The sequence below is a fragment of the Meleagris gallopavo genome, chromosome 8 (genome assembly GCF_000146605.3).
Source record: "Meleagris gallopavo isolate NT-WF06-2002-E0010 breed Aviagen turkey brand Nicholas breeding stock chromosome 8, Turkey_5.1, whole genome shotgun sequence".
Taxonomy (NCBI): Eukaryota; Metazoa; Chordata; class Aves; order Galliformes; family Phasianidae; genus Meleagris; species Meleagris gallopavo.
Genome location: NC_015018.2, coordinates 13,573,645 through 13,586,077, shown reverse-complemented (window position 1 = coordinate 13,586,077; position 12,433 = coordinate 13,573,645). Strand labels below are relative to the sequence as shown.

General features: G+C 36.2%; 1 protein-coding gene across 1 annotated transcript in view; it reads left to right on the top strand.

Moving 5' to 3' along the window:
- LRMDA (leucine rich melanocyte differentiation associated) overlaps positions 1–12,433 on the top strand; it is a 640,442-nt gene that overhangs the window by 344,647 nt on the left and 283,362 nt on the right. Inside the window, exon 3 of the mRNA XM_010714365.3 lies at positions 5,843–5,969. Coding sequence (XP_010712667.1) covers positions 5,843–5,969 — 127 coding nt within the window. The remainder of the gene's footprint in view (positions 1–5,842; positions 5,970–12,433) is intronic.

The window sequence follows — 12,433 nt, the reverse complement described above, 5'->3', positions numbered from 1 at the left end:
GATTCTGTATTTCTATTTTATAATTGGTAAAAAAAAAAGTGTTTGAAAATGTAAATTGTAAAACTCAATATGTAGAATTCAGAAAGTCAGAATATGTATTTTTGTCCATCTGTTTATTGACTCTTTTGTTTGCATATTCTTTGAGGTTTGAGGATGGGTTGTAGCTTGTGAGAGTTGAGGGGTTTTGTTTTTTTTGTTTGTTTGTTTGTTTTGTTTTTGTTTTTTAAGCAACGAAATTTGCTGCATAAGACTCAAAGCAAGATAATAAAAACAGTTGAGGATTCTAGATTTACATTAATCCCTATCATTTATATGTGCTTACATAACTTTAGTTTGATTATTCTGCAAGATGTTTTCATGTCTATCTTTTTTCTAATAAGATATCTCAGATAGTTTCATGATATCAGCATATAAAGAAAGGGGAAGAATGAGGGTTGGATATTCATTTCATTGTACATTTGAGAGTTGAATATGACCTTTAGTATGAAAAGACTCAGAGACTAATTGTAGATCTGGTTAATCATCTTTTCTTATTGAGATCTTCTTTTGTCAGAATGCTGGAAATTGATTGACTGAAAGTGATGCAAAATGCTACTTCTAAATGTCTTGTGAAATGTTAACTTTCCCCCTGATATTAGACAACTAGATATTTCATGTTTTGGTAACATTGGGAAACTGTTTCTCCATTGAATAGAATTGTGTGATTTATATAGTCTAAATTTGCTCTTGGCTCACACTAGAAGGCCAGCATGCAGGTACTGATATTTCAAAACATTGGCCTGATGACAAGCTGATGTATACAAGAGAAAAAATGTTTGCTCTCTGAAACCAGAAAACTAGACTGACAAAATCAATCTTTGCTTCTTTAATGCTGGAGTTTTGGGGTTTTTTACTTTCTCTATTTTTTTAAAATCTTCTCCTTCACCTTTGGTCCAGAATTCACATAAGAACTCTGTTATATCATCCTTTCTGCTTTCTGTTTGAATGTATTATCCAGCTGCTTTGTTTTCTTTAAAATGCATTATTTAGTTTTCCGTACTTGCGTGGGAGAAGTGTGTTTAGAACTGAACCTCCAAAAGCGATTTGAGAGTAGAGATTTGTCAGAGACTTCAGTCCAAGTCAATTTGCGTGGGAGATTCACCAAACTCCTTCTGTCATCAGAATAAAATTGGATATAGCTTCCCCCCCACCTCCCCACTCCCATTTGTGTGTTATGATTCAGATTAAAGTGAAATTAAATTTGAACAGAAATCAGAACAAGTAAAACTGAAATTATATTTTGCATTCTCAAAGAATTAAGAAAAATGTTTATTATTTATTATTTATTATTATATATACGCATATGTATATATATAAAACCAACAGCCTTTGCCATCTTTGGCTGGCAGGTGCTAAGGAATGGAAATCAGATTTATATTCTTAAAATGCTGAAATTATCTAGTACTAGGGTTTTCATGTTGATGCTGCTCTGCTGTAATCTGTTAAAACATAAAAGGCAAGAAAAAAGACGTTAAAAAGCTCTTGTAATATAGCAGCTCTGTCTTTAACTTCTGGTAGTGGCTATCTCTTGTCAACAGAGTACAAATCAATTTAAAGGTAAAAGCCAAACAGTCTAATTTACATACTATTAACTGCTCTCACTTTTCCTGTTAAACAGGAGAAAAAAATCATTAGATAGGAGTCAGCTGTCTTATTAGAACTGGAGTGAGGTAGAATGTGAGAAACCCCTTTTTAGAATGTACTTCTGAAGTTCTTCAGGACAGGGACAACAGCATTGTACCAAAGTTTGTCCATCACTTCAGGTGCTTCTGCTTTTTTTTTTTTTTCATTTATGAATTTTCATATTTTCATTGTCAAATATTACTGAAATGAAGAGCTGCTCTTTAGTTTCATTGTAACCAAATCCCATCAGGCCAGGACGACTGTATGAAGTAGTGTAGTTGGCAATTGCCATGCATGCACATAGAGGGAAAAATCCCTGCCGTGACATTCCTTTATGATTAAAACTTTGTAATAAATCATGAATGAATTATGGAAAAGAAAGCTGGAAGAAATCAGGCTGATTAGTTGAAAGACTTAGATAAAATGACGTTTCTGAGACCTTTGTATTCTACAGGATTATTTACTGTCTGCTTAGAGAACATCTTAAGTCGTTTTGCAGAGGGAATCACTTTTCTGTTTAGTGCAGTGGCTTTGTAAGCTAATGAGGGCAGAGCGTGAGCCACAGGCAATGATGCTGCAATATTAGCTGTGACAGGGAGCTTGATCATAATTATCTTAACGAGGATAGGGTTAATTACAGTGGAAACTTAAAGTTTTTTCTGTTTGAATGAGGTGGCACTGAATACGTTGTGATGTTTTGTCGGTTTGATGTGACTTTGGAAATTGCAATGGAAATCTCTTGGCAGCACTTGCTCTCCTCTGGGAGCATTGTGAGCCCTGTGATGAGGTAACTGAGATGGTACCTGTAGGTGAGATAATGGGTGGATTTTCTGTCATTGCAGCAGGGAAAAGCAACCTGCAGTACACCTTAGTGATGCTGATTAGCTTTCTGAAGCTAGGGAAAGCAGCTACTTGCCACTGCCCTTCAGCGCTGGTTCTGGTGTGGTGGTAGGTTCATGTGCTTGTTTTAATAAGCCAAGAAGTGGAGACGTTCCCTCTGTTGTGAACAATGAGAAAGCAGGCCAGATTTAATTTTAGGCTGGTTCTTTTTCTCAGAGGATTTCCTTTATTTAATACTTTTCATTTGCAGTGTTTCTGTGCTTCTTACTGTGCCATGTGGATGGGTACACAGTCTTGTCCTATTTTATAATGCACTCCTAAGACTATATGGTACATTAATATAACTATCTTACTCTAAAGATAAATGCTGGTATTTTCTACTAACTTCTACCTCAGCTTCTCTGAATGCTTTCCATATACTAAGTCACAACTGTAATTCTTTCTTACGTAGGTGATGTTATCCTCCATCTGCAAATGGGAAATCGAGGCATGTAGAAATTATGGAAGAAATTTCAGCAACTCACCTAAAACTTATTGCACAGATTGTACTTACAACTTTTTTTTTTTTTAATCTCAGAGTGCGTCTGCTTGGCAATATTTCCTTATATGTTATGATGATAAATGTTATTGCCTTGGATTTTAATTTTTAAAAATCAGTTTAAGGAGCAAAAATCGTAATTCTATGAATACTGGTCTAAAATATGGATGTAAATTTATGTTAATATTTACACTTTCTCTCTGTACTGTGTCAGCTCCTCTCATCTCTCTGGGATCTGAGTTTAGCTGATTAAATCACCAAGTGCACACTACTCCGATGACATGAAAACAACAATTAATAAGCAACCCTCTGTGTAACACAGCTCCTTCTTAACTGAACAGCTAATAACATTACATGGCAAAAATTATCAAAACTAGACAGGTGTAAAGAGATTTGTGCACAATTTTCTCTGCCTATCGATGAAACCAGTACCCTTGTATTCAGCCTAGGCTTGTGAAAGAAAGGCTGTTTCAATAGGCAACTCCCTCTAGTGTTTCAGGGCCTTTTGTCCCACTTCATGGCTTGTCATTTTGTTTTATGCCTTCCCTGCAGCAGTTTTGGATGTGTGCTTTCTTCTCCTTGCCCGTTGCCAACCATTTGCCGATTCTTATGATAAGAGTATTATATTTGCATAACATAACTCAGGAACAATGTGTATTTTGATGCTGACACTGACCAGAGCCCAAACAATGTTTTTTCACAAAGGACCTATTAACATCCCATAAGGCTCTGTGGTGTTGACAAGGAGGTGGCCTTCTCTGAACTCCTTTGGCAAGTCAAAGTCTTACAATAAAATGTGAGGTTTGGAAATAATCCACTATTTATATAATAAAGATTATTTAAAGGGAATTTACTGAACTAGGTTTGTCAAATAAACTGAAATGAAAAGCTCATAACAGCATGATAAACTCGCAGCTGCTTCCTCTAGATTATTTTGCCTTTTAAAGGTACTTGGGGGAAAGCACTGTCTGAAATGTTCACTGATCTCTCTTCTGATCTTGACTTTGGCAAAACAAAGTTTGTTATGACCTCTTCACTGAAATAGCTACTCAGTCCAGCAGCTCTCATCTGTGGATGGGTTATGCAGGCCGAATTGAGCTTTTCCAAAAGGGCTTTTTAAGTGCAAGTGCAAAAATATGACTTCTACTCTGATGGTTGTTTTGGTGTGTTTAGAGTGGAGGCTTTTGCTCTTGCAGCTTTGGAAACTAGTCTCAATATATTGTATAGATATGCCATAGGGTGTAGGCTTAGTGAATTTTTTTCAGGTTTGGGTGTCCAGCATCAAAATTGCATTAATAATAGTGGCAACTCCCTTCCAGAATACCATGTCAACTGGGTCTGAAGTACTCTGGAGTCCTTAGATTGGAATATACTTTTCCTGTGTTGTGATAAGTGTCGTTGAAATGTTCATAATTTAGTGTATAATAGTTCAAAGGTTACAAACTTGATTTTCCAGAAAAAAAGAAGAAAAAAAACATTGTCTGAATGCTCTGTGATTTATGTGGTCAGGATGTTGCATCTACAAAAATAGTATTTTTATTGTTGGACAGATGAATACTACGTTGTCTAATTAGGTACACATAATATTTGTATTTTCTTCCAGTTATATTGTCTGTAGAACTCTTTAACAGGGACCTTAGCTGGATTTTGATCTTTGCCAAAAACTGGGGGAGAGTGAGGAAATCCCTTTGGTATAAATGTCACTGGAAAGTGAATAAATAGTATAGGCCTTATTCCCTTATTCATCACATGTTATAAAACAGCCAAGAGATACAGTGATGATCTTCCCAGTGGTAGGCATAGTAGATCAGCTGTCAAGTCATGCAATCTCCGCATATCTTTAGGTGTCTGGTAGGTGAATGAGCTGTGAATGTGTCTGTGCCTATGATCTGTATACTGTGCCTCATACTTGATTAATGTGTGGGTTTTTTTCTTGCTGGAATGTGCAAGCATTAAGAATTGAGTTTGGAATAGATGCTTTAACAAGGTACCTAAGTGTTCTTTTAGATTTTTGTTTTTTTTTCCTCCCTATACTGTATTATCAGGGGAATGAATACCTCCAGAATCCTGTTTATTTACAATCCATCATCTCACTTCCATGTTGTGAAATGCTCCTTTTTAAAGCTGCTTTCTGCAGTCTGACCTGTGGCTTGATAGTGGGACAGAAAGTTCCAAGAAGAAAGTAAATGCCTTTTCTGTCTGGAGTAATTCTGCATTTTATTTTGTAGAGAACATTTTATGTTGTTTGCAGAGACTCGAGGAGAAGCAAATTAAGTGGTTAATAAAAAGGAAAAAAAAAAATCCTTTTTCCATTTCCTATTATTGCATGTAGGGTAACTGCTAAGAAATGATACTTGAAGTTGTATTTATTATTGTTAGCGGGGTATGATATTTCTTGGCAGAAATGATGGATGACAACTTAAATTTGTGTCCAGGGAATGAAGGTGAACTGTGACAGAGTTATTTATCTTGGGAATGGAGGTTAGGGTCAGGCGAGGCTGGGTGCCTGAAGGCACAAGACATTGACAAATTCATCCTGCAGGCCCCATATCTGAAGCCTTTTGTTTTGGATCCTGGCTACTCACTAAGTGACCCCCATCCTTCATCCTGCCAGCATGTGAAGGATGTGTTGCAGTGCCAGCACTCCCTTTGCCACTAATGCTTGTCATTCACTCTTCTGACAGGCCCAAACCAAAACTATTCCCACTCCTGAAAGGGAAGGTTAAAATATTTATTTCAGCTCATAATGGCCTCCCTGATTTAGTGGAGTATCATTTTTCCTGTTGCCTTTGTCGTTTGCAGGTCACTAGAAGGACTGAAAACATTCAGTTACTTGGAAGAGCTGATCTTGGACAACAATCTACTCGGAAATGACCTTCTGCTACCCAGGTTACCCCACCTCCACACCTTAACGCTCAACAAGAACCAAATATCCTTTCAAAGAAATACCTGCAAAATGTCAAATGAGTTTTATGTGTCAGCCAAATTAAAGTATGTGAAATATAGTTCATGTGCAGACAAAGCATTCTCTCGCTTGGCACCTGGAATACTTCATAGTAATTTATTATAGGTCATTCATAAATGAAATGCACCATTATATCTTCCTGTTGCTCCATTTTAGTGAGAGATCTAAGTTATGGCTCTGAAGAAATCTTTTTTAATAGATAAAATAGAGAAAGAAAATAATGTCAGTGCTACCGGTGTGCTGCAGCTCTTGTGTTTGCTTGGGGTTCTGTTGCAGGCTGACCTCTAGTGGAATAGAGGGTGCAATGAAATGATATTAAGTTTTTATACCTCAGTAGCTCTTAAAAGTAAATAATAATAATAATAATAATAATAATAATAAAAATAAAAATAATAATAATAAATTAAAAAAGAAACGAAAAAGCAATCAAAAATGAAGTTGGTATTAGGCACGATTTGGTAACTGCAGCCATTAAATTGAGTTGCTATATTCTTGGTGTTCCGGCTCTGTATAATTCATATGAAGTACTACTCAAATCATATATTTAAATATTTAGATGCATGGTTAAGTCCATTCATAACCAATCAGGAACTTCTCCATATGTCTGAAGTTAGTGCATGCCTACTGAAGTTTATTCAGCATAAATATTTCAGCATTTGCCTGAATACTATGCTGATTCAGAGACCCCAATTGGTAGACTTATATGTAATGGTCTGTAAAAGCTAATTATCTGCAAGGACTGGACATGGACTTCATTATTAAGTCATTTCTCATGTTTTGACCCTTTTGGAGATTTGAAGATGTGTAATTTACAATTTTACCAAAGTGAAGGGCAATCAAATTTTGGCCAAAAGGCCAACTGAGGCCTACAGAGCACAGGCTGTGAAAACATTGTCCTTCTAATTGCAGAGTGAGGACAAGGCTGCTCAACTGCAGGCTTTTGTTTTAGACAGTGTAAACAGAGAACAATTTACCTCCTGCTAAAGCAAAATCCTCTTACTGAGGAGAGAAGTAATAACTGCAGGTTCTATGATTTCTGCACTTATTTATGACTTTATAAATAAATAAAAATCACCAGAGCAATTTATATACTCAGCGGCCCTGGAAACTTGTCTCTTGAACCGTAAGAATCATCACTGTACTAGGTAAATGCTAGATTTCTGGTTAATACCAGGACGCTGTTGGTCACTTTAAATAACTGTTTGGTATTATTATTTGCTGCCACATGTAAAATCTGAGTTGGTCATGCTTTGGTGAAGTATGTATAATAACATTTTCAATGATGCTATGGATGTCTGATGTGGCATATTTCCATCTACAAAGCAGGATGTGTGAATTTGGTGGTAGGATCCCTGAGTGTGTGTATGCATGTGTGTGGGATAGGAAGTATCAAGAAAGAACTGGAAAAAAAATACTGTTAGCAGTAATCTTTGAAGAGGTTCTGTTGGGTTTCACAGGCATACTTAAAATCAAGTCAGTAAACTCTCAATGTCAGTGATACAATGATAAGCAGGGTTTGACCTACCCAGATATTTTTAAAATTCAGTCTTAAAACTATAAAATTGGAAATCTGGGAGTATGGAGCTACCCATGTTATAGAAACAGTGTATATACATTTTGTAGCATGTTGACAATAATTTAAGAGAGGAGTTGCAGAAGTCCTCGTTGATGGCAGTGGTTGCAATTCTCAGTGATCTCTCAAGGTGTTAATCAGAGATCTTTGATGAAATTTTGCTCTTTCTGCACTTCATCCTTGAAAACAGTTGTTCACAAACATAACTACTGCCAAAAAGCGATGACATGAATAAGGTGTGACTGTGAAGAGAAGGATATTTCTCTCTGGTAAGAGAGAGCTTATAAAAGTCTGGTAAAGATATATGATCACTTTTTTATTGCAAGTCTATACATTCCATTTGAAAAGTCACAAGCAATATGTTTATGTCAACTGAAAGTAGAGTTGCAAATAAACCAAGAAATTGATGGGCAATCATAGAATAATAGTATGTCCTGGGTTGAAAAAGACCATAATGATCAAATAGTTTCAATCCCCCTGCTATGTGCAGGATTGCCAACCACCAGACCAGTCTGCCCAGAGCCAAATCCAACCTGGCCTTGAATGCTTCAAGGGATGGGGCATCCACAACCTCCTTTGGCAACCTGTTCCAGTGTGTCACCACCCTCCGTGTGAAAAACTTCCTCCTAATATCTAAACTAAACTTCCCCTGCCTTAGTTTAAAACCATTCCCTTTGTCCTATCACTATCCACCCTTGTAAACAGTCACTCTTCCATAGAATCATAGAATGGCCTGGATTGAAAAAGACCGTAATGATCAATCTTGAAACCTATTCTCAAATTCCAGTATCACAATGGAAAGCATGGCTACACATTTATCTGTGTTCACAGGACTGTGTTTAGCCAATGTATTAAAATCTATAAACTTATTTGCCATAACTTAAGCTTGCTCTGCGCTACTCCTCATGCCCTGATTTCAGCCCAGATGGGATTAATAATGCACCAGTGTTTGGTTAGTGCTGAAGGATTGAGTGGGGCCATTTGGCAGGAAGAGCCTCCATGATGGTGCTGAGCAGGGGGTGGCTGCACTGTGATCTGTGCTGGGCTATAGATTGATCATGCCTGAGAGAAAAACCAAATATTTCACAAGTGCAGAGCTGAGACAGAATGGTAGTAACGATAAATGCATTGCTTATGGCAAAGGCGCTAACTGTGCTTCAGATTTAGGGATGATAGGTTTCTGAATATTTGAACATGGCATGGATTGTGTACCTCAACTAAAGGATGTCCCAGTAAGTATTTCTGATTATCATCTATCTCCACAAAGTTTTTGTCCTAATGCCTAATTCCAAACCATATATTATAAATTATTATGCCTGTGCTTGTTCCTATGTTGTCCTAAAGTGCTTGAAGACCTAGAAGTCCCAATCTGTGACCAAAATCTCATTGTGTTAAGTGCAGAGGACTTGATAGTTAGATAGAGTGAATACATTAAGGACGTTATCTATAGATCTCTATCTCCACTAAACAAAGATATGAGCTGAAACAGTACAGCAGTATTCCTGCATTTGGTCCTGAGAACTCTCTATGTGACACTGACAAATATGGCTAAATTTGAGTGTGTAACTAGAGAGCTACAGTATCTGATGAAACAAAAACCTCAATGAATTCTGAAGAATGTTTTGAATTTACGAGTCTTGAGCCTTTTTGTTTTTCACTCTTCGCCACCCTCATCACCACTTTTTTTCTTACACAGTGTACCTGAAACAAAAAGTAAGTAATGTGAATGTGTGATGCTAAATGTCTGAAAAAGAAGGAGGTAGTACAAGCAATTCATTCTCCTCTTCTAGAGCAGTAATTAGACAAATTTGTCTCCAGTTGTCAGAACTTTTAAAAATGATGAGCCACTGCATTTTTTCAAAATTATCTTTGTGTTTTCTTGAGAATCTTGAGCAACAACTGGTAGCAACAGTGTTAAAAGAAAATCTTTGAAGTAAATGATACATGTTTTTTGAATTGATGGAACCAGAAATATAATTTGCTTGTAGAAGTAGAAGCGTTCTAACTTGTTCTCAACTTAGAATAGAACAGTTCAGCTGGAAGGGAACATCACAGATATCTAGCCTAACCGTGTGACAACTATGGGGATAACCAAAAGTTAGAATCTAATATTGATGGTACTATCTAAATGCCTCTAATTGTATAACTAATGACATTGAAAGATGTTCTTAAAACTTGCTGCCTGGGAAGCCTGGGCTTGTGGAAAGACATTTAAATTCCCTGGAAACTCCAGTTATGCAAAGAAATCTAATGCTAGTCCACTAGACAGAATATCCTCAGTATTCAGAAAATAGGAAGCTCACCATAAGATGTATGGACTTAGTTAATTACCACCTGTGTTGCAACTTTTCTTTCTTGAGCAAGGTGGTTTTAAAATTAGTGAGCAAGGCCCCATCTCAGGGCCTTGACTGTCTATCTATCAGACAGGGTTCAAGCTAGAATGTGGCATACAAATGACTGTATGTGGCATCCTATTGCAGAAGAGAAAGACTTGCATAATGCAAGCTATTTCTGTGGTTATCCAACCATGAAGACCTAGCACATTCTAATGGAAAAGCGTTCAGGTAGCAAAGATCTTTTCATACTGCATTCAGAGGAGAACTGGTAACTTCTGCTTTTAGGCTATTTGCCTGTAGAATCACTTGTAATTGCTGCAACATATTTGTGATAAAGTTAATTAAAGCAAAAGATGTTTCAAATTTGAAAAAATACAGGTAACTTTCTTGTTTAAGACTCTGGTAGAAGGGCTATCCAGCTGTTTTAATTTCATATTGATTACAGAATCTACATGACATGGTTGACAAAAGACTTCTGAGTGACAGTTTTTGGTCTTTCTGTACGGTGGTCTAAAACTTTATGTGATATTTCTAATATTCTCTAGGTAAACATTTCATAAATATTTTGAATATAAAAGTGATTGCTCTTTGCTTTGTCTCTTTGCTTCCAAGAACTTCTGAAAGCTGTAATCATAGAAGATCATGAATGCAGATAGCTTTTCCTCAACTGTCTGGGCAAAAAAAATGGCAAGGCAAAATACAAGCTTTTTGAAGAAAATAGTTGTACAACTTGCAAAGCATTGAGAGTGAGAGAGTTATTAGTTTCCTTAGAAAGTCAATTAATTTGAGTGTGTGACTGTTAAAAAAATATGCTAGCAGTAAAAAAAAGTTTACAGAAAAAAATTTCAGTTTCCTTAATGAACTTTGACCTGTATTCATGGAAAAGAAAACCAGGTGGTGAGATATGAAATGCATATTGGTTAGTTTATTTGCACAGGTCTACGTAGAACAGCATTTTAATGCAGTTATATGGAATAATTTAACGTAGAAACTTTTTACCAGAGGTTGTTTCTGTTACCAGAGGTTTGATCAGCGAGTGATATTGCTCATATTTTTCAAAATTGATGAAAAAGCGATTTTATGAACCAAAAATAAGAGAGTAAGAGAGAAAACAGTATGGAGTATGGGGGACGTTCAGCATCATTCCTGAATTCTTATCACAGCTAGACAGTTACAAACCAAATTAATTCTTAGCCAGAGAAGGGAGGTGCAGCATTTGCCTTGAGCATTTGGCTTGCTCTTTTTGCTTTCTGGAAAACCTCAAAAATTATGTTATTGAGTAGAAGTCAGTGAAAGTGAACAACACAGATCGTGCTTATTCGTAGGACATATTTGGTTGCATAAAATTTGCACCTAGAGTTTTATTATATTGCTTAGCAGGTGAACTGGGCCAATTTTAGCACTGGATTTTTCAAGTAAAGCTATTGATAATGTTTTGGTGCTACTGTAGCATTTTTATTTTTAACAGAAAGTAAGCTAATCAATTGTGTGTGCTTGTGCATATGTTTGCTGTGAACAGTCTACTATAGATATACAAGCATGTTTGTGTGCATACATGTAAAATAATTAGGAGGCTTTAAAAAGTTGATCTCAGTATGGAAGAACCAGTTCTCTTAAGTATTTTCCTAATATAAAACTGAAAACAGTGCAAGAAATCATAATCTTCTGATGAGGATGGAAATTTAAAATACATTTAGTAGATTTATATTAATTGTTCATGGAGGCCAGGCTGTGTTTTTGGAGGGGGTCATCACTGCGTCATTGCTAAGAATTAACTTGTTATCTAAAGGGTAGGCAAGTTTAGAAAAAAAAGAAAACAAACAAACACATTTTTATTCGGTCAGTGTTCTTTGGAAAGAAAGGCATTAATAGACCAGTAATGACAACAGTTGAATGAAGGTGACATGCTAAGACATTTTAATTATTTTAACAGAGACAATTTTGAACATTTTTCAAACAATAAAGACTACAGTATAAATATTTTCATCACTGCTACGTATTTAACTGGTGATCAGTGATACTGCCTTCAGAAAAATGAGTTCAGGGTTTCTGTCACTGAACTTTAAATAAAGAAAATTTCCCTTGCATGGATTTTATTGTGGCTTTCATTTTTGGAGAGAATAGAGATGAGGTTGACCTTAGCAATTACACTACAGTTTTGCCGTTCTTTGGCTCTGGCTGCATCAAGATGGCAACAGTGAATCATGAACAGGAAAAAGAAAATTAATTTTCCAACTTGCTTTTGATTTTCTTCCTCTGTTTTTTTAGCATTGTTTTAGAAACACTTTATAGTTTTGGTGGCCTTCCACTATTTTTAAAAGAAAACAAATCTATGACCTAATTAACTAGTACTGCACTAAAAGTACTCTATGACTTATGTCTCATCTCTGAAAAATACTTAGTCATGAGAATTTGAACACAGCTTCATTTATTTTTTCTCTTACCTGCTTTGTGAGGAGTAACTTTGATGACAGGTAAACGGGACTCCTTAGAAAAATATTCTGTACCTTCAATTGCCT